At 50.9% G+C, this 22,258-nt stretch overlaps 1 protein-coding gene across 2 annotated transcripts; it reads left to right on the forward strand.

Annotated features, from left to right (window-relative positions):
• The first annotated feature begins 1,477 nt into the window (after positions 1 to 1,477).
• PSMD3 (proteasome 26S subunit, non-ATPase 3) lies at positions 1,478 to 15,429 on the forward strand. 2 transcript variants are annotated; one of them, XR_003682922.2, is made up of 13 exons: positions 1,478 to 1,861; positions 4,213 to 4,403; positions 6,189 to 6,326; positions 7,554 to 7,690; positions 8,603 to 8,793; positions 8,966 to 9,069; positions 12,709 to 12,823; positions 12,928 to 13,047; positions 13,190 to 13,293; positions 13,549 to 13,704; positions 13,894 to 14,014; positions 14,726 to 14,776; positions 14,972 to 15,039. XR_003682922.2 is itself a non-coding variant. In XM_007112528.4 (12 exons), the coding sequence occupies exons 1-12, from the start codon at positions 1,642 to 1,644 to the stop codon at positions 15,047 to 15,049; spliced, it is 1,605 nt and encodes a 534-aa protein (XP_007112590.2). In that variant the 5' UTR covers positions 1,479 to 1,641; the 3' UTR covers positions 15,050 to 15,429. The 2 variants fall into 2 exon arrangements, 1 of the variants encoding a protein (XP_007112590.2); XM_007112528.4 differs by lacking the exon at positions 13,894 to 14,014 and having other exon boundaries at positions 1,479 to 1,861; positions 14,972 to 15,429.
• Positions 15,430 to 22,258: the final 6,829 nt, after the last annotated feature.

A 22,258-nucleotide genomic window follows, 5' to 3' on the forward strand; every position in this document is an offset into this window, starting at 1 on the left:
TCTGCTGACTTGACTGTTTTTCCCTTGTGATGTAAACTTAACAATGAAGTGAGCTAACACCCCAACTATCCAGAAGGGTAACCTCATAAAGATGAACAACAAAACCTGTCTGTTTTCTTCCTTTACCATTCTCACGCCGACCTTCAGTTACAGATATGGTGTTACAAAGAAGAGGTTTTCATGAGTTTATTCCAGTGATGATTCAAAAGTCCTGTTATCCTCCTCCCAGTCCTAGGGGGCAGGGGGGCAGTTAGGGAGGAATTGGTCAAGGCATTTTTTCCCTAAAACTGGAGCACACACTTTTCCATTTAGCAAGTGGCTGTTTAGTGCAAGGAGCTATTCACTGCAATAGTGTAAAAGGAGGAATACAAAGGATACCCTCTCTCTGTATAAATATAAAGGAGAATATAGTCGAAACATATTCTCTGCCCTCTAGGACCTTACAACAGGGCTCGGTTGTCTTGCAGGGTCTGACCTGGTCTAAAACTTAAAACTTCCATTTATGGAAGAGATAAAAGTTCCAAGATAGGAAGGGAGTTTTTGTTTTGTGTCTCAAGAAACTGGAACCTGTATCCTCCTCCTGCAGAATCGCTGGAGGATTCCTTTGAAAAATAAGTGGACAGGATTTCAGGTCCAATTTCTTTCCCTTGGAGGATTCTTAGGTGCTCCTTAGGTGTACTATTATTCTGTTCCCCCATTTCACTACAGTGTCTGTCTGGACGCATAAAGGCGCCCCAACGTACCTCCTGAAGCCTCTCTCTTTCCTCCGGCCTCACAATACACAGCAGCCCAGAGCAAAGCTTCCAGCAGACTACATTCTGGGGCTGTTTTTTACCACCCCTCCCCCTGAATGTGCTAGCCCTGGGCCTCACAGAGTGGACCCCTAAATTTTATTAAACTTAAGTAATCACACACAAATGCACTCTGCCCCTATCCGCACTCCCAGGCTGCAGAGATTTTATGCCTTATTTTCAGCACGAGCTAAACTCGGACAAGGAAGTCTGAATCCCATAGGGTTCCTCCCTGTCTCCAGTTTGGTTTTATTTTAAGCCCAACAACCTAGCTCCACATCCCTTCGGGCGGCTGTTGAGGACCAGCCTCGTGGATATCAAAAGCGACCCCCTGCCAGGCGCAAATTGAGCGAGTTTAGGGACGAAACACGCCCAGCAACTCGTGGCGTCATCACGCCCTGCGTTCCCATAGGCCCTACCCACTCCACGCGGGGTGGGGTGCTTTTAGAGTCCGCGGTAACCCAGTTGGAGCCTGAGGTGACCTCTTGTGGACATATACGGAAATGCACTCGAGAGGAGCAAGGAAAAAAATCAACACACTGGAGCACTCCAAAGCAAGCCCCGCAAACTCATAAAGGCTCCTCCCCTCTCTTTCTGCGAAGATACGCCTCCATCCTGCATCTCGGCGGTTGACTTTTTTCCCCTTTGATGACTCGGCCATCGGCCAGCCCGGCCTGGCGTCTCCCAGAAGGCCCAGCGCCGGGAAGGGGTTTGCAGGTGCTCCGTCATCGTGCGGCCCGACGCGAGTCTGCGCTCGTGTGCAGGCCCGGCTCGGTTCCTGGTCTCCGGTGCGAGGGTTCACGCGAGGCCCCGGCCTCGGTCCCCGGACTAGGCCGCGACCCCGGGCGCCATGAAGCAGGAGGGCTCGGCGCGGCGCCGCGGCGCGGACAAGGCGAAGCCGCCGCCCGGCGGAGGGGAACAAGAACCACCGCCGCCCCCGGCGCCCCTGGATGTGGAGATGAAAGAGGAGGCGGCGGCGGGTGGCGGCTCAACTGGCGAGACCGATGGCAAGGCGGCGGCTGCGGCGGCTGAGCACTCCCAGCGAGAGCTGGACACCGTCACCTTGGAGGGTACGAGAGCCCGGGCCGGGGACGTGTCATAATCACGGGTGACAGCGCCGTGGTGATCCACCCTCTCCTTGGGATCCCAGCGCAGCCTCCACCACCTTGACTTGGGGGTTCCTTGGGATCACCCCCAAATGCCTGCCCCCACTCCCCTGACACTCCCGACCCCAGCCCGGATAACTGAACATTCTGTCTAGGCTCAGGACTCCTCCCTTCGCACACACCACCCCCCACCGGGGGATTGCATCTAGAAGTAGGTCTCACTCGGCCCATAGACTCTCTCTTCTAAGTTCTCTTCTCTCACCTTATTACTCCATTTACATCCCACCGGACTCATTCTAGTGACCCCAGTGCACGATTGAGCTCTCTAAAAACTAGTGTCTGTATTTATGTTTGAAGGGAGCCAGAATGACGCCAAATAGTGGCCCCTGCGTTTAAAGAATGGTTTTTGTTGTCTTAACTACCTTCAGCAAACTCCTCTAAAAGAGCCCTTTCTACCTAGTATCTTGCTTCCTTGTTGCTGTAATTGAGGTACCCAAACGATCCCATTGCTCTTTTTCTTTCCCTGCAAGCCCTTACTCCTACTCTGTTTCTAAGGAGTTTAAACACATTACACACTTCAGCTTTTTAGGTGTCGGATGTTTGTTTGAGTTCCTAATGTTCACCTTCTATGTAAACTATATACCAATCCCATTTCTTTTCTCCTAGATGCCTGTTCCCTGTTTCCTATCATCCTCTTGTTCCTCCAAGTTCATATTTCACTTTTCCTACTTAGAGCATCCTGTCCACATTTGGAGTGGGTAGAGTGAGAGCTTCCCACTGTGACCCTGGTGCGCTTTTCTGGTTCTGGTTCAAGTAGGACCAGACTATTTATCGGGTTTTCTCTCTACTTAACTGCACTGGAAACTAGCTCGAAAACATTGAAATAAGCAAAGTTAGGCTCCTGGGTGGTGTTTTGAGGATATGATAGTGTTGACTGCATTAGCTTCTACTCTGAAGTTGGATAGCAGGCTCAGTATCTAATAAGGATTATTTTACATAAAATAACGATAGTTGACCAGTGGCAAAGGTGCCATTCAGCATTACCTACCTATGTTTCTTATAAACATTTTAATATGAGAGGTCTAAAGTAGCAGGGGGAAAAACAAAAAACCCGTGGTTAACATTATTTCCTATGAATTTTTGAGCTGCTCTCCCATAATTGAGATCAAGTTTATATATACAGTTTGGAACAAGGCATAACTAAATACAGATGATTCTGTGTGCTTTCATGTAACATATCCATAAACAACGCGTTCAATGTATTCCAGAAACATTTATTGAATAACTGATATAATGGCTAAGAACATACGCTCTGGGATTAGTTTCCTCATCTGTATAAATGAAAGTAATAGTACCTACTTAATTGGGTTGTTGTGAAGATTAAAATGTTTACAACTGTGCCTAATACATGATGAAAACATAGTAAAACCCCCCATAAATATTAGCTGTTATTACTATTATATCATCAACGTGACCCCAGCACCCTATGCTAAAAATACAAAGGTAACTAAGAAACTACCAATTGATTGCATTCCCTTATTTCTGGATATTTAAGTTGTTTCTATTTTTCTCTGTTACAAATAGCTTTGCAATCATCATCTCTGTGCCCAAGTTTTTGATCTACCTCTGTAATTATTTCTTCAGTAGAGATCTCTGAATTGAAAGGGTATTTACGTTTGTTTTTAAGGTTTTTGGTAGATACTGTCCAGAAAAACTGTACTGATATACATTATACGAGCAGAAATGTCTTGCTCACCGCTGTACTCTATGTGTTATTATTTTTTAAATACCCTTAGAATGGTAATTGAAAAATGTTTTCGCTTGCAATTATTTGAATACTAGTGAAATATACTTTTCACGTCTGTTATTTGTCATTCCTCTTTTTGTATTATTCATTCATGTTCATTTTTATTTATTTTAATCCTTTATACAAGCTCTTGTAGAAAAAGAACGTGAATCTCTGGTCACATGTGTTGCAGATATTTTTCTTTTGTTTACAGTTCTCAGAAGAATTTTAGAAGTCTTTTCCTATTTGAAGATATGCTAAATCTCCATGTGTTTTTGTTTTTCATTGTTTTTTTCTTTTTTCTGTCACCCTCTACTCCTTCCTCCACCCCAGCTTTATTTTTCTTTGTCTCTTGGTTATGTCTTAAAATCAGTGTATGGAATCCATAACAATTGCTCTTAGGACAAAAGTGCTGATTGGCCACATCCTGCCATTTGTAAGAGGCTCCCTAGGACTGCTTGGCTGGAGTGGCCGGGGGTGGGGGGAGTAGGAGTTGGAATTAACATTTTTCTCCCCTCGTTCTCCACAGACATCAAGGAGCACGTGAAACAGCTGGAGAAGGCAGTCGCAGGCAAGGAGCCTCGGTTCGTGCTGCGGGCCCTGCGGATGCTGCCTTCCACGTCACGCCGCCTCAACCACTACGTTCTGTACAAGGCTGTGCATGGCTTTTTCACCTCCAACAATGCCACTCGAGACTTCTTGCTACCCTTCCTGGAAGAGGTAAGTGAGTCAGGCCAGCGTGAAGGGTGCAGGCTTGGCTTGACACACACGGTCCCCCCTGTGTAACTGTTTCCTGTCCTGGAGACCTGTCTTGTTACCCGCCATAGCAGAGTCATGAAGCAAGACAGCCCCTCTTAATACTCATTTGCCCTTTAACAAGGCGACCGTCCTTCTGCCCTGTAGAGTCATTCTCCTGAGTCAGGAAGAAGAGCCAGGAATCAGGACCCTTCCAGCCACACTCATTTCCCACCACCCCCAACACGGGGCCTACGCCACCGCCTTTTTGCCTCCGAAGCTTCACCATGAAGGCTGTATAGAACAGTGGTTAAGGGACTTCCCTGGCAGTCCAGTGGTTAAGATTCCTCGCTTCCATCCCTGATTGGGGAACTAAGATCCCACAGATCCCACATGCCACGTGGTACGGCCAAAAAAAAAAAAGCAACAAAAAAGGAACAGAAGAACAGTGGTTAAGAGCACAGGTTTTGGAGGGGGTGTTGAATTTGAATCCAGACTCTACCATTTGGTATCTGTGGGACTTGGGCAAATGACCTAACCTCCTTGTGCCTCATTTTCTTCATTTGGTAAATGTGATGAACAGATTTGGGGGGGCGAGGAGGAGGGGGAAAGCTCTTGGAACAGTGTGTGGCGCAGAGTGCATGTTGATGAAGTTAGTTTGCTGGTGGTAGTGGTCTCCATGCCAGGAGAAACCTCTCCTTTTCCTTTCTGGCTGTAAAACTCCCCCCTTATCATCCATGATACAGTTCGGGTCCCGCCCCTTCTCAATCTTCACTGGCCCTTCAGCCACCTTCATCTCCCTAAAATCCTGTATGCTTATAGTCTGTTTCATGGATGTAAAAACTCAGAAAATCCTTGAGGTGGACAGTGAAGACTTTACTGTCTGGGAAGAAGGAAAAGCATCCTCTGCCATCCCCACCTGGAATGTTGTTTAACCTTTACATGTCTAAAGTAACCCACCATGATCGTCTTTTGATTTGTTACACATTATTCCAGTTTTGGTGACTAGATCTGAAGATAAGTACTATGTATATGTTAATTTCCCCCCAAATTCCTTTGTTCCCACCAAAAAAAAAAATTTTTTTTGTTTCGTTATTCTTTTTTTTTTTTTAATTTTGGCCATGCCACACGACTTGCAGGACCCAGTTCCCCAACCAGGGACTGAACCCAGGCCACGGTAGTGATGTTAATTTCCCCCCAAATTCCTTTGTTCCCACCAAAAAAAAAAATTTTTTTTGTTTCGTTATTCTTTTTTTTTTTTTTAATTTTGGCCATGCCACACGACTTGCAGGACCCAGTTCCCCAACCAGGGACTGAACCCAGGCCACGGTAGTGAAAGCCCAGAATCCCAACCGCTAGGCCACCAGGGAACTCCCTGTCTCATTATTCTTGATCTCATCTCTAGAATTATATCCCTTTATTAAACCTGCCTGATAGAATTCGCAGTGGTTCCAGGTATGGTGATTTAATCTCTACTTAGATTGTAGGCTCTCTGAGGGGTCCTTATATCATCCTTTCTGTCCACATTATATTCTGTAAGGATGTTATACTCCTGTAACCCTTCTCTGTATTTATCGTATTGCCAGCCTCCTTGACTCCCTTCAGAAAGAGACTGTGTCATCTTTATTTCTGTATCCCCAGCACCTAGAAAAATCTTGGCGTGTAGTAGACACTTATTAAATATTCGTTGAAATACATAGTGAGTGCTTAATAAATTCTTGGTTGATTGATCTGACTGAGCTCTTCCACGGTAACTCATGTCCTCTCCAGCCCATGGACACAGAAGCCGATTTGCAGTTCCGTCCCCGCACAGGAAAAGCTGCGTCGGCTCCCCTCCTGCCCGAAGTGGAGGCCTACCTCCAGCTCCTCGTGCTCATCTTCCTGATGAACAGCAAGCGCTACAAAGAGGTAGCCAGGGCCAGTGCAAGCGACTGACGCGCCCCAGGTGGGGTGCGGGCTTAGTGGGGGAGAGTGCCTCTAGTGAAGAGACAGACAATCACTGGGTTTTTAACTGTCCCCCAGACTCTTCCCCCTTGTGGGAATGCACCCAGCCCCACATCCGGGGAAGCCCCCTCAACTCCTGCTCAGGCTCTGGGAAAGGGCTGGCAGTGGTCACTCTGTACCCGTCTGTGGCGCGATCCCAGTATAGTGGATGCTTTTGAGAAGAGTAGATCTGGAGACAGAAATACCTGGGTTCAAATCCCGTTTGTACCTTAGGCAAATTAATTTCTCCCAGCTGTGTGTAAAATGAGACAAACTGCCCACCTTACAAGATTATTGTTAGTATTAAATAAAATAATGTATTTTAAAAATACTTGGCACAATGATCTGCACGTAGTAAGCATTCACAACATTTTAATAAATGGTAGCTATTATTATGAAACTGAAAGACTCCATTTTGGATACCACTCTTCCACCATGCCTTCCAGCCGGGGCCAGCTCCTTTGTCAGGCTTAGCTACTGTCCCAAGAGCATGCCCAAAAAATGACAGGTCTCCTCAGTCCTCTGTTTTGTTTTTTCCTTGCTCTGCCACTGGTTGGCTTTTGTTTGGTTGGTTTTTAGAAATAATTCACTCCCTTGAAAGTGTACCACTCAGTGGTTTTTGGTATATTCACAAGGTTGTGCAACCGCCCTCACTATCTAATTCCAGACCAGTTTAATCACTGCCCCCACCAAAAAACGCCATATCTATCTGTAGTCACTCCTTTTTCTCCCCTCACCCCAGCCCAGTAATCTATTAATATTTTGTGTCCCATGGATTTTCCTATTCTGGGCATTTTATCTAAATGGAATTACATAATATGTGCCTTTTGTGTCTGGCTTTTTTCTGTAGCGTGATGTTTTCTAAGTTTATCCACGTTGTGGCATATATCTGCACTGTTCCTTTTTATGGCTGAGTAAAATTTCATCATACAGATATACCACATTTTGTTTATCCATTCATTGGGTGATAGGCACTTGGGTTGTTTCCACGTTTTGGTTGTGAATAATGCTGATATGAACGTTCATGTGCAAGTTTTTATGTGAACGTATGTTTCCAGTTCTCTTGGACGTATGCCTAGGAGGGGAATTGCTGGCTCCGTGTTTAACTTTTTGAAACACTGACGCTTGATTCTCTTTTGGCTGCCTCCCCAGGCACAGAAGATCTCTGATGACCTGATGCAGAAGATCAGCACTCAGAACCGCCGGGCCCTGGACCTTGTGGCTGCAAAGTGTTACTATTACCACGCTCGGGTCTATGAGTTCCTGGACAAGCTGGATGTGGTGCGCAGGTACTGTGGCCAGCGGTCTGGCTCGTGGCCCGTGGGGTCAGAGACATGGTCAGGCACTACCACAGAGCTGTGGACTTGCAGGGGGCCATGGGCTGGGAGATGTAACGTGACCAGCAGGAAGTGGGGGTAATGGTTAACACACCCTGAGCTGCGCGAGGGCTTGAGAGCGAGGCTGAGACTAGATGAGGAAACGGAGACGACCACTGGCCTGTTAAGTCCTGTCTCCCAGGCTCTTCCCTTCACCACACATCAGGGGAGGACTCATTAGTGGGTCAGAGGTACAAGCAAGTTCAGGCTGGAAAATCTTTCCCTCCTCTACTTGAAACTGCAGTGGCTCCCCGTTTCCCTCAGGGAAAAGCCAAAGCCCTCACGATGTAAGCTTATAAGGCCCCACGGGGTCTGGCCCCCGTTACTGCCTCCTTGACTTTATTCCCACTGCTCCCCCGACACTGGCCACCTCGCTCTATCGCGGGCACGCCAGCGCACTCTTCCCTCGGCTGAGAACGCTCTCCTCCCTGCCTCCTTCAAGCCTCTGCTTAACTGTTACCTTCTCAGTGAGTCCTACGCTGACTGGGCTATTTAAAGTCGCAACCCCATCCTCCTCTCCTTCTGCGGTTCCCGTCGCACTTACCCTGATTTCGATGTCACCGCACCACCTTCTGTGGAGCTGCATGGTACGCTTATTCATCGTGATGGCTGTCTGTCTCCCCCCACTAGAATGCAGGTTCCCTGAGCAGAGTTCTGTCCTTTTGTGCACCTGGACTAGTGCTTCATTTGTTGAGTATTCAGTGAATAACTAGAAAAGCAGTTTGAATCACTTTTTTAGGAATTGAGAGAGAATGGAGAGGTCAGAGGCAGCTTGAAGAGTTGTTATGTGAAGGCTTTGACCTCCCGTTTCTTTTCTCCTTGAAGCTTCTTGCACGCTCGGCTCCGGACCGCCACCCTGCGGCATGACGCAGACGGTCAGGCCACACTGCTGAACCTCCTGCTGCGGAACTACCTACACTACAGCTTGTACGACCAGGCTGAGAAACTGGTGTCCAAGTCTGTGTTCCCCGAGCAGGCCAACAACAATGAGTGGGCAAGGTACCTCTACTATACAGGTGAGCAGGGCCCGCCCCCACAGCCGGAAGGTGTCTCGGGCTCACTCGGTGCAAATTTGCTAAGAAAGTGGTGCCCTTGGTGCGTAAGAGTGGCCATTTGGCACTCTGGTTTGCGGGGGGCTGGGGTTTGGATCACACCATCCTCTTGATCGGTTCTCTTCTCCACACCCAGGGCGCATCAAAGCCATCCAGCTGGAGTACTCAGAGGCCCGGAGGACGATGACCAATGCCCTTCGCAAGGCCCCTCAGCACACAGCTGTCGGCTTCAAACAGACGGTGAGCAGGAGTTCTCACCCCTTTGACCCCCCTACTTGCCTGATACCGTGTTAGTGCCATTTCCCTATCTGAGGAGCCCAGAAGGTCCTTAATCTTCTTACCCTAAAGGTGGCATCACATGTCTGTTTGCACGTGACATTGTTCAGGGCACGTTAGGCAGACACTACCTGCACCTCTGGCAGTTTATGTTCCCAGTATTCTCCCTGGTACGTAGGTTTAGAATATTCCTGAGTCCCCAGAACCCCCTATAGTCATTCCAGGTGAGGGCCTGGATTGTGTTGATAAACCCCAGGCTCTTACCTGATCCCTCACATGCCCCTTTGGGAGCAGTGTTGTCTGTGGCCGGGGAACCCAGAACTCTCCCTAAGGCTGGCTGAGTCAGGTGGAGGTAAACCTTGGCCGTGGCAAAGCTTTCAGTCACCAGGTAGTTTTTTGAGTGCTGACCTTGACGTTGGGCACTGTGAGGCGTAGAAAAGAAGAATAAGAAATGGTATTTGCCCTCGAAGAGATAGATAAAGAGCATTGACTCAGAAAGGCTTGAGGGCCTGTGTAAAGGCACAGAGCCTGGTAGCCAGAATCAGGACCCAGCTTTTCCAGCCACAAACGTCTGCTCTCACATTAACACATCCACCTCCTAGTGCCCTTGAAAGAGAGCAGGATGAGCATGTACCGTGATTAGCTCAGTGTGGTAGGAGGTTTGCTTTGTTTCAGTTCAGAAGTTCAGAGAACGGCAGATTCGGTTGTGGTCAAACAATTAAAGTAATCTTAAATAGTTAAATTTGATCTGGGTTTTGAAAGATGGGTAGAATTTTCATAGAAAGGAATGGCTTTTCAGACACATGGGGTACATTGCACAATGGGAGATTGCTTTTGCAACGTAGGACACACACTAAGCCTTCTTCGAAAATTCACTAAAAATACAGGTAATTAACATACAGGCTGTGTTGTGCACCAGGGAGAGGTCTCGTGGGGTGAAGCAGTGTTTTCAAACCAGATTTTGCTATGGATGGATAAGGTTTCCCAGTTTTCCGTGGTGGAGCCAGGTCGCCGGAAGAAGGCGCAGAGGGAGCTGGAGTGAGGTCTTTGGCCTGTGGACTGTTGGCCAGGGAGCCAGGAAAGAGGTGGGAGGGTTGCCTGAGAGGGGAAGGGGCAGAGTTGGGGCAACTTTCACCCAGAGACACTTAAGCAAATAGGCGATGGGCCAAGGCCTTGAACAAGGTAGGAGGAATGGGATAGAGAGCCCACATGGAGAAGCCAGCTTTAAGTAAAAACAGGGAGAGTGGGCTTCCCTGGTGGCGCAGTGGTTGAGAGTCTGCCTGCCAATTCAGGGGACACGGGTTCGAGCCCTGGTCTGGGAGGATCTCACATGCCGCGGAGCAACTAAGGCCATGCACCACAGCTACTGAGCCTGCGCGTCTGGAGCCTCTGCTCCACAACAAGAGAGGCCGCGATAGTGAGAGGCCCTTGCACCGCGATGGAGAGTGGCCCCCGCTCGCCGCAACTAGAGAAAGCCCTCGCACAGAAACGAAGACCCAACACAGCCAAAAATAAATAAATAAATTTTTTTAAAAAAACAGGGAGAGTGAGAATGGGTAAAGAGAGACATCGAATTTAACAAACAGCATGTTGAAAGTGTATCCATCCATAGAAAATCCATATTCTCGCCTTGGGTGATCTCATTTGCCTTCATGGCTCAGCTGTGACCTCCATGATGCTTCACCAAAGTCCGTTATGAACTGTCTTAATCTGCTCGGGTTGCAATTACAAGACTGGGTGGCTTAAACAATAGAAATTTATTTCATCACAGTTTTGGAGGCAAGAAGTCCAAGATCGGGATGTCAGCATGGCCGGGTTCTTTCGAGGGCTTCCCTTTTGCTTGTAGTTGGCCATCTTCTGACGTCTTCAAATGGTCTCCCCTCTGTGCACGTCTGTATCCTAATCCTTCTTATAAGAGCCCCAGTCATGTTGAATTAGGGCCCACTCATATGACCTCATTTTACCTTAATTACCTCTTTAACGGCTCTATCTCCAAATCCAGTCACATTCTGAGGTACTAGGGGGTTAGGGCTTCAGCATATGAATTTGGGGGTTCACAGTTCAGCCCGTAATACAAGCTCTGACCCCTTTCATGAAGCCAGACCTGCAAATCTGACTTCCCACCGCACATCTCTGTGTAGAGACGGCCCGACTCCTCACCCTCGGCTTGTCCAGACAGATCCTTCTGGGCACCCCTCAGCAGCCCTTCCTCCTGCCCTCCTGATCCAGATAGGAGCCTCCGGGTCATCTGGGACTCCTCCCACCCCCACCCCCCATCACCATTGCTGAGTCGTCTTGTTGATTTGCCTCCATGGCTTTTGTATTCATGTCCTCTCTGATGTTACCGGTGCCCTTGTTGAAGCCACTGACCCTGCTGGTTGCCATCCTCCCCTCCACCAGCCCAGCTTCCGCACAGCTACCTAAATAAGCGGAGCGCCAGGCCCGTCTGCCTGGCCCGGGAAGCTCGCGTTTCTCCCCACTGCCTGCCAAGTAGGGTATTGTAAGTCTTGTGAAGTAGGCAGGCCAGGTATTATGCCCATTTTAGGAAGATGGAAACCAAAGACTCAGTTGCTCGGCGTTCCCTAGCTAGCAAGTACAGGCTAGCTAGTTCTGTCTCCAGACTCAGAGCTCAACCTGGCATTCAAAACCGCACGTCCCCGGGCAGGCCCCCGGTCATGTCTCCAGGTGGCCCCACACACACGCCCTCCAGTATGCCGGCCTCTTCTCCAACCTGTCCCCTTGGCTGAAACGTCCTCCCTCCTTTTCTGCTTCATCAGAATCCTTAAGGCATGTGCTAACTTCTGCCGTCGGCATGGCTTTCCACTCACTCGTGGGGTACGCCGAGGGACAGGGCAGCCTCGTTGGCGTCCGTGCCCAGGGGTGGGCACCATCAGCCACCACCCATTTTAACGCCTTACCTCCCTCGTGACGCTTGCTGTCGCGTGGTTTAGCTGTCTGCTCCTGCCCCTCCTGCTTGGTGGGGGGCTCCTTAACGCTGGGCATCGTCCCTCCACCGCAGTCGTCCTTGCACGGTGCTGAATCCACGGGAGGGCGGCGCCGTTCAGAAATACCGCACAGTGGTATTTGGAGGAGGTATTGTGGAGGAGGAGGGGCCCGATTTTCCAGCCAGCCGCCACGCTCACTGAGGTTCTGCAGGCCCTTTCCCGAGCTTCTGCCTCTACCCAGATAACTAATTTTACACATAGTTCCCCTCCCTACCAGCATCTTCAGCTGACTCACATTCCGTTGCGTAGGCCTCTCCTGCTTCCTCACCATTTCTGAGCCATAGAACCTACCCATCTGCCTGTACTTTAGAGCTTTGTCGCTTCAGGGCGCTGTGCACCGATTCGCCAGATGAAATGAAGCTGAGGGCCTGGTGTGGTCAAAGGGTCAGAAGCTCACAAGGCCTGTCTGCCAAGGCAGAGCTTCAATTCCACGCCCAGCACAGCTTGAGGATTTTTTTTTCCTCTCTCTCTGGGCCTGGTCCCACTGCCACCTTCCCTCTTTCCCTGTGTGTCTGACTGAATTGAAGCCCCATTTCGTTCTCTTCTCCCACCCGGTGGGGCTCCCTGCCCACTGTGTTCCTGTGTCACACTCTGCCAGGTGCACAAGCTTCTGATTGTGGTGGAGCTGTTGCTGGGGGAGATCCCGGACCGGCTGCAGTTCCGTCAACCGTCCCTCAAGCGCTCGCTCATGCCTTACTTCCTTCTGACCCAGGGTAAGGGCTGGTCCCCTCCCAGAGCTTGCCGGACCCCTGGCACTGTGGCCCCTTTTTTGTGTGCGCCCTGTGCAGCATCTGATCCACTCCTCTCCCCACTGCAGCTGTCAGGACGGGAAACCTGGCCAAGTTCAACCAGGTCCTGGATCAGTTTGGGGAGAAGTTTCAAGCAGATGGGACCTACACCCTCATCATCCGACTGCGACACAATGTCATCAAGACAGGTGTGGAGCGGGGTCTGAGGGGCCCCTGGCAGGGCGGGGCTGGGACTAGGCTTCTCCAGGGGCAGGGACAACCCTGGGGGCGCCTGGGCGGGTGACGGGTCTGTGCCCGCCCCACCTTGCCCACCGCTCCTTCCTCTCCCAGGTGTGCGCATGATCAGCCTCTCCTATTCCCGAATCTCCCTGGCGGACATCGCCCAGAAGCTGCAGCTGGATAGCCCAGAGGATGCAGAGTTCATCGTTGCCAAGGTGGGCCTGGCTCAGGGACCGCGGTTGTCACCTTCCTGCCTTATTTCAGGGATGGGGGTGGGAGGAGGTTGACCAAGGAGGGGAACGGCTAAAGCAGTGGCGTAGTCTTTTCAGGGAGTTGCCACAGAGAGAGAGAGGCTGTGTGTACGCAAGTGAGTGTGTGAGAGATCAAGGAGGATGAAGAGATGGGACAAGATGTTCTAGGACTTAGAAGATGGACTTTCTGGTGACTCGTCCTCCCTTTGGGGCCTGCAGGCCATCCGGGATGGCGTCATTGAGGCCAGCATCAACCACGAGAAGGGCTACGTCCAGTCCAAGGAGATGATTGACATCTATTCCACCCGTGAGCCCCAGCTAGCCTTCCACCAGCGCATCTCCTTCTGCCTGGATATTCACAACATGTCCGTCAAGGTGCGGAGCCCTGGCTGCAGAGGCGATGCTTGGCGGCAACATGCCCCCCTCCACACCCACGGGTTCCTCAGGGAAGACTGGCTTGGATTGGGGCGCAGTTCCCAGACGATCTCTGTAAAATCACTGGGGGTCCAGAAGGGTAAAAGGACTTTGCTTGTGGGACCACAACACCTTCCCTTTGCTCTTCAGGGGTCTGGTTGCCAGGGAGGATCAGACAGGGATTCAGAGTGCAGTGTTCTGGATTTGGTTGCAAGTTTGAGTCATTTACCTTCTCTGAGCCTGTTTCTCCTTCTGTGAAGCTGATAATGAGGTATCACCTGCCCTGCCTGCTTCGCAGGGTTGACGGGATTACATGAAATCACTGTCTTGGGGCACTTAGGGAAGTCTGAATTGTGTAAAAGGTAGGGCTGCCATCTCCTTCCACAAAAGGCTCTTAATCTTAAGCTCTTACCCTGTGTCAGGCGCTGGGTTAGGTGCTGGTACTGTTGGGCTGCCGACTTTTTTCCTGCTCTCTTCCCCCAGGAAGCCAGGGATATAGCTTCACTTAAAACCAGGCAAACGCTGTGCTCTGCTAGACAGGAAAGGTCCTTCGTGATCTGGTCCCCTGCGTCCCTGGCCTCCCTCCCCAGGACCTCACCGCCGACCCCTCCCCTCCACCCCAGTTGGCCCCACTGAACTCAGGCCGGGCCTGCTCACCCCCTGAATCCTCTGCCTGGAATGCCTTTCCTCCACTCCCACAGCCCGTCCATTCTTCCTCTTCCTTCTCACTGCCAGTCCCTCTCCCGGCCCGATCGAGAGGGTTCATCATTTATACCTCTGGCTTCTTCTAATTCTCCCTCTTTAGCACTTACCCCGTGGTGTCGTAGTAATGAATTAGTCTCCATGCCTGGCTCCCCCACTGGACTGAACTAGGGAGTGATCACCTGTCTCGCGCGTATCCTGGCGCCTGGCACGCAGGAGCACGGGGAGTGTTACAGTGATGCCTCCTCTTCACCTTGTTCCTCTCTCCGTTGTGCTTCAGGCCATGAGGTTTCCTCCCAAATCGTACAACAAGGACTTGGAGTCTGCAGAGGTAAGCTGCCTTCTGCTTTGGGTAGGACTGAAAGATCAAACTTCCCTATAGAAAGGGGAGAGGGGAGGTTTCTGGAAGGGCTGGGGCAGCTCTGCAGCTTGGGCAGTCTCTGGCCCTGGGCGGGTCGGGCTGGGCATAGACGGCGCGAGAGCCCGACGTGTCCCCGCAGCCCGGCCCTCGGCCCCCTTTGCGCAGGAACGGCGGGAGCGGGAGCAGCAGGACCTGGAGTTTGCCAAGGAGATGGCGGAGGATGACGACGACAGCTTTCCTTGAGCCGGGGGGGCTGGGGAGGGCTGGGCGAGAGGGCGCTGGCTCTTCATCCTCCGCCCTGGGGGTGCCCTGCCCAGGGGGCCGGCCCCGCTTCCCACACGCTGCACACAGACTGCGTCTGTGGGGGGGAGGGGTGCAGGGAGCCAGTCACCCCCGCCTCGTCCCAGGGCCCCTCCCCAGCCGGTGACTCAGCACACGTGGGCAGGAGGGCGAGCAGGCAGCCTGCCCGGGGTGGGGTCCTGGCCAGCAGTGTGGGCGGCAGGATGAGAGGGACTAGCCCCGTGCTCTCCTCCAGGGAGTAGGGCACTGGAATTGGGACGCGTGTTAGGTTGTATGTTTTTTGAAGCTTCAGTTGTGATTTTTAAACAATAAAAAGTTCTCCAGGACTGTTTGTGCATCAGTTAACTACTCTTATTTCACTCTCACATGTGCAATGTTAACAGGCCCGGATTTTTTTCTGGCCTGGGAGTGCTAGCCCCAGGCATGACCCGAGGACCCAAAGCAGCTGTAGATGAAGAGGAGGCTGAGGGCCGGGTGGAGAGACTCTGATCTGGGATCAGAGGGCCTGGGTTTACTCTTTCATATCTAACTGGCTCTCAAATAAGTGGCAGCTCTCCAAACTTCTCAGGCTCCTTTCCCATATCTGCCAAATAAGTGATTAGACTCAGTGATCTCCTGGCTCTAAAACTGGCAATCTAGGCTTCCAGTGGATCGAACACAAGGTGCGAGTCTGACCCTCAGGTGAGGTTCGCAGAGGAGAGAAGGGTCTCCAGCAAGGCTGCAGCGGGTTGAGAGCAGGCTTCTGCCCAGTGGCCCTTATGGAGTGGGGGATAGGCTCCTCCCTGAGAGCAGAGTGGGGGTCAGGCGAGAGGGGGCTCCCTGTGGACCCCCAGCTCACCTCTTCCAGCTGCATGTGGTGGGAAAATGCACCTGCCAGGGTCTCTGTAACTCTCCCAGCCGCTGCCAGCGGTGCTCCCCACATTGGGTCTTTCGCATCATTGATGTTCTCTGGTTGGCACCTGGGGCGTTGCCGTACGTGTACCCTTCGTTCCTGCTGAGCGAGCTCTGCTATCAGAACGATGCCTCGTGGGTTTCTGCCTCTCCTCAACTGCATTCCCTCTCCTGTCCAGCTCTGGCTCTGCACCTTGCTGATTGCTACACATCTTCCAGGCATCCTGCCTCACAGTGATTCAACTCCCTGGCTTCTGAACCACTCACTGGATAATCAGATTCTCTTAGGAGGTTGTCGCTGTGAAAGCCTTATCCTCCCAACTAGATTGTAACTTCTTAAAGAGCACGAGGCACTTCTGTCCCCCCAGGGCCTTGCCCAGTACCTGGCACACCGAGCCGGTTAACGTCTTGTTTGTTAGGAAAGGTACACCGTGTGTTCATCACCAGCTGCAGGTTTTCATACCCCGATAGCCCTAACTTCCATCAGAGGCATGTTGTAGACTGGCCTTGCTTTGCTTTCTGATCCCGCCCCAGCCTCGGTTACAGTGATTTGGTATTGCCCACTTCCTTTAAGCTTCTGCCACCTCCCCAGGTAGTGAAACTTTTTTTTTTTTTTTTTTTTTTGGCTGCATTGGGTCTTCGTTGTGGCACGAGCTTTCTCTAGATGCGGCGAGCAAGGGCTACTTTTCGTTGTGGTGCGCGGGCTTCTCGTTGCGGTGGCTTCTCTTGTTGCGGAGCACGGGCTCTAGGTGCGCGGGCTTCCGGAGCTGTGGCATGCGGGCTCAGTAGTTGTGGCTCGTGGGCTCCAGAGCGCAGGCTCAGCAGTGGTGGCACACGGGCTTGCTCCGCGGCATGTGGGACCTTCCCGGACCAGGGCTCGAACCCGTGTCCCCTGCATTGGCAGGCGGATTCTAAACCACTGCACCACCAGGGAAGTACCTAGTGAAACTTTTTAAAGTTTGCTTTGTGAAACGGCACTTTTTTCCCCCAAACTCCCCCCTTGATCTTTGTGGAAGATGTTATTATTCCAGCATCCAAACTTTCCATTATTTTTTTTTTAAAGGATTCAATCTTTTCCCCATTTTACAGGCCAATTCCAAAATCTAATAGGAGATCTTTAATTCCCTTCCAGGAAGGATGGGGACTAACGGTGAGCACCCCTCCGTGCCCTTCCAGGGTGTGAGGACAGGCTTAGGTGGGACGTGAACACTGGCCTACGTGATAAACCAAGTTCAGGTCACGTTCTGTAGGCTGTGCAGCCTTCTCCCAGCCTCAGTTTGTGGCTCTGTTTTCTGGTTGGTTGGTTTTTGTCCCTACATGGCTGTCCTTCTGGCCCATGACCACTTTACCTGACCTCTAAAATGACTTTCTTTTTGAGTGTGTGATAATTAGTTGTAATTATTATTATTCCCAATGACAAATCTTAAAGTCAGCACCCAGCCCAAAGTGCCCCATACCCTTTCCTGGTTGGGAATGGATTGAAGAGTCTATCATCCTGTTACACAGAGTTGGGGTCATTTGTCATGATTTCCTGGTTCTCAACCACCTTGAGTCTATAGACCATTTTTCTGTCTGCTCACAGTCTGGAAGTTTCTTGTAATTCATCGCCACTGGATTAGCTTTCTTTTCCCGGAGCAGTTCAGTGTTATTTTTATGCTTGGAGAGTTCACTGTGTTCTCTGCCTTCCAGTTTTGTTTTCTAATTAGAAAACTACAGAGAAGTACAAAGAATAACATAAGAAATACCCATGTCCTTTCCACCCAATTTTAATAAATATCAACCTTTTGTTAAGGTGTCAAGTTTTTTCATGCAAGATAAAACATGACAGATAAGTTAAACGCCCATCTTCCTTTCCCAGGCCTCCTCCCTCCTTCCCTAAAGGCAGCCACTCTGATGAATTCAGTGGGTATCCTTCCAGTTTATGTTTTTATACTTTTACTACAAAATATAGTATTGTCTTGAGTTTTTAAATCTTTGTAAATGATGTGTCACATGAAAGTAAGTTCTTTTCACTCAGTATGGGTTTTGAGACCTAATCATGTTTAAACCCTTGCCCAGCACTGTTCTAGGGACCAAGAATACGACTGAATAAAACAAACTGCTTTCCTCGTGGATATTCTATTGTGGAAGGGTGGAGAGGCACATGTGGTATGAATGGGCCACAATTTATTTGTTTATTAATTTACTGGTGGCCATTGCTTTACTGTTACAAACAACACTGCAGAGGACATTTCTGTATGTCCCCTTGTACATATGTCCTGTGTACCAGTTGGCGAACTTTTCTTAAAGGGCCAGATGGTACTTTTTTAGGCTTGCGAGCCATATGTTCTGTCACAACTACTCACTTCTGCCCTTCTTGAAAGGGGCCTTACATAAACAATATGTAAACAGATTATGAACACTGGCTTTTCATGATTTTTACCTGTGATAAAATATTCTTTTGGGGCTTCCCTGGCAGTCCAGTGGTTAAGACTCCGTGCTTCCACTGCACGGGGTGAGGTCCCTGGTCAGGGAACTAAGATCTTGCATGCTGCGCGATGCAGCCAAAGAAAAAAAATCTTTTGATTTTTTTTTTTTCCAACCACTTAAAACATGTAAAACCGATTCTTAACTCAGGGTGTACATATCTTGGCCCACAGGCCAAGTCTGCAGCAAAGGCATTACGCCGGAGCCTTTATAAGGACACTCCATGCCCAGTTCCAGATGAAAACAGGAAGTGTGAGTGGAAGCCGCTCACCCGATCTGGCCATTGAGAAATAACTCAGGGAACTAAGATCTTGCATGCTGCGCGATGCAGCCAAAGAAAAAAAATCTTTTGATTTTTTTTTTTCCAACCACTTAAAACATGTAAAACCGATTCTTAACTCAGGGTGTACATATCTTGGCCCACAGGCCAAGTCTGCAGCAAAGGCATTACGCCGGAGCCTTTATAAGGACACTCCATGCCCAGTTCCAGATGAAAACAGGAAGTGTGAGTGGAAGCCGCTCACCCGATCTGGCCATTGAGAAATAACTGGGAAAGCCTTTAGGAAGCTGGAAGGATGAATAACAGCTAGGGGGGTGTCTCTGGAGCCAGGACCTTTGCCAGATCATTTCAGTCTGGCTTAGCCCACATGTGTCAGGACTGGTAACCGGGCTTTCTCTCTGCCTGGTCTCTATTCTCTCATGGGTGGGGCTGAAGTCTGGATTGAGCCATCATCCAAGAAGTACATACAGCTCTCTGAACAGGAAGATAGTGTAATAGGAATGACGGGGGCTTGGGAAGGCTGATCACAAATGCTGCCTGGCTCTGCCCCCGACTTGTTCTGTGATCTTCGGCCTTTCGGTTCTCTGAGGCTGTCCCTTGTCTATAATGGGAATAATCCACACTTGGTTGATAGGATGAAAGACAAAATTGTAATGGAAGGTACCTGGCATATGAGAGGTGTCCGGTAACTGCCAGCCAACGTTCGGATTTTCTCTCTATGGAATGGAGGCCAGAACACCTCCCTGGTCAGGCAGTTCACTTCCTCTGGAAGTAGCCCACCCCATCCTCCAGCACCTCTGGCGGTTAGAAAGCTCTTTCCTTGAGCTGAAAGCTGGCTAGCTGGGCTTCCACTCCCTGTCCCACTTCTAGCCCTTGAGACCACGCAACAACCTCTCCCCTTGACCAGACAAAATGGCCTGTTTTCTTCAAATCATGATCGCAAGTCCTTTCACCCTTCTGGCCACCCTTGTTAGAAGTGGCATTTTCTGAGCCAAACCTCTGACACACTTGGACTGTAAGTGAAAATTAAAGTTTGGGTCTAGAGCTGGCCTGGTCATGGTTGAGGAAGGCCAAACATTGGTCAAGAGATTCAATGGTGGGCACTTCCCTGGTGGTCCAGTGGTTAAGAATCCGCCTTCCAATGCAGGGGACCGGGGGTTTGATCCCTGGTCAGGGAACTAAGATCCTACATGCTGTGGGGCAACTCAGCCCTCTCCCTCTAGAGCCTGCACACCACACCAAAATACCCTGCGTGCCACAAGGGAGATCTCGCGTGCCACAACTAAGACCCGACGCAGCCAAATAAATAATGAATGAATGAATGAATGAAAGAGATTCAATGGTTAAGAGTTTAAGACTCTGGCACAGGGCAGACCTTGGCTCTGCTATTTTGGGGCAAGTCAACCTCTCCAAGGTCAGATTCATCTTCTGTAAAAGGGGAAATGGTTCTGGTACCTTCCTCATAGGCTTATTGAAAGCAATGCATTTGCCAATGTACAGGGCATGCTCTGCACAACATCGGGGGCGGGCTGGGTCCTCTGGAGGTTCTTAGGGGGAAGGAGAGGAGGCATGTTTGTGAGAACCTCTGCCATCCCCCCACAGTTCTGTTAAACCCACCCCTCTCCTCCCATGGAGGTGGGTGCAGAACTGGGCTTAATAGGGGCATGGTGGCCAGTTGCCTGGCCTAAGGTGGAGCTGGGGGCCAGGGCTGCCAGGCAGGACCAGGGACCAGAGGCAGGAGGTGAATTGATTAGCAGGTGAAGGCCCTGCCAGCTGTGGCCACCAGGGGGCACCCCCGCCCCAGAGATGGCCTGGCCCAGTCAGACACACCCACCCCTCATCCGAAGAGACTGTTCTGGCCCGTCCTGGGGTAGAACAGCGTTCTGTTGGGACAGAACATGACAGTCTTGGGTGCGGTTGGTCAGACTTCCCCAGGCAGGCCCCATGGCCTGTGGAAAACTCTCAGGCCCAAGGCAGAGGTCTGAATTATAACTCTGACTCTGCTACCCATGACCTTGGGCAAGCCTCTTCCCTCACTGGCCCGGTTCACGGCGTTGGAACAGACTCCAAAGTCCCTTCCAGCGCTAACAGTACGTGGTTCTCGGGTTTGAAGCCGGGCGGTTTCTTCTTTCTCACCCTAGAGCTTCTCCACTCCGGGCAGCACACACAGGCCCGCTGGCAGTGAACCTGGCCAGGACCGGGGGTTTGATCCCTGGTCAGGGAACTAAGATCCTACATGCTGTGGGGCAACTCAGCCCTCTCCCTCTAGAGCCTGCACACCACACCAAAATACCCTGCGTGCCACAAGGGAGATCTCGCGTGCCACAACTAAGACCCGACGCAGCCAAATAAATAATGAATGAATGAATGAATGAAAGAGATTCAATGGTTAAGAGTTTAAGACTCTGGCACAGGGCAGACCTTGGCTCTGCTATTTTGGGGCAAGTCAACCTCTCCAAGGTCAGATTCATCTTCTGTAAAAGGGGAAATGGTTCTGGTACCTTCCTCATAGGCTTATTGAAAGCAATGCATTTGCCAATGTACAGGGCATGCTCTGCACAACATCGGGGGCGGGCTGGGTCCTCTGGAGGTTCTTAGGGGGAAGGAGAGGAGGCATGTTTGTGAGAACCTCTGCCATCCCCCCACAGTTCTGTTAAACCCACCCCTCTCCTCCCGTGGAGGTGGGTGCAGAACTGGGCTTAATAGGGGCATGGTGGCCAGTTGCCTGGCCTAAGGTGGAGCTGGGGGCCAGGGCTGCCAGGCAGGACCAGGGACCAGAGGCAGGAGGTGAATTGATTAGCAGGTGAAGGCCCTGCCAGCTGTGGCCACCAGGGGGCACCCCCGCCCCAGAGATGGCCTGGCCCAGTCAGACACACCCACCCCTCATCCGAAGAGACTGTTCTGGCCCGTCCTGGGGTAGAACAGCGTTCTGTTGGGACAGAACATGACAGTCTTGGGTGCGGTTGGTCAGACTTCCCCAGGCAGGCCCCATGGCCTGTGGAAAACTCTCAGGCCCAAGGCAGAGGTCTGAATTATAACTCTGACTCTGCTACCCATGACCTTGGGCAAGCCTCTTCCCTCACTGGCCCGGTTCACGGCGTTGGAACAGACTCCAAAGTCCCTTCCAGCGCTAACAGTACGTGGTTCTCGGGTTTGAAGCCGGGCGGTTTCTTCTTTCTCACCCTAGAGCTTCTCCACTCCGGGCAGCACACACAGGCCCGCTGGCAGTGAACCTGGCCAGGGGAGCCACCTGTCCCAGACCCTCAACTCCAAAGCACTGCGACACTAGGGGGGAGGGGTAGTGCGGGCTGGAGGAGGAGGAAGGGCAAGGTCAGGTGAACCTGAACCGAGAGCCTCAAAGGGTCTTGCTTCATTCGGAACAGACATCCGGTTTCCTCTGGTCTCTGCCAGGATTCCGGGGGCTTAAAGGAATGAGTCATGGGGGGGATTGGGGAGTTCCCGGCTAACCAGTTCGGGACAGGAACCAGGATGATGCCTCTCGACATGTAGGGTGG

This window comes from Physeter macrocephalus, chromosome 14 (genome assembly GCF_002837175.3).
Source record: "Physeter macrocephalus isolate SW-GA chromosome 14, ASM283717v5, whole genome shotgun sequence".
In the NCBI taxonomy this organism is placed as follows: Eukaryota; Metazoa; Chordata; class Mammalia; order Artiodactyla; family Physeteridae; genus Physeter; species Physeter macrocephalus.

Excerpts from the sequence above, each read along its gene's own strand:
- PSMD3 (XM_007112528.4), top strand. The coding sequence starts at position 1,642 with ATGAAGCAGGAGGGCTCGGCGCGGCGCCGCGGCGCGGACAAGGCGAAG. Across the intron at positions 1,862-4,212 it reads GGACACCGTCACCTTGGAGG|ACATCAAGGAGCACGTGAAA; the intron begins GTACGAGAGCCC and ends CGTTCTCCACAG. Across the intron at positions 13,294-13,548 it reads CAGAGTTCATCGTTGCCAAG|GCCATCCGGGATGGCGTCAT; the intron begins GTGGGCCTGGCT and ends TGGGGCCTGCAG.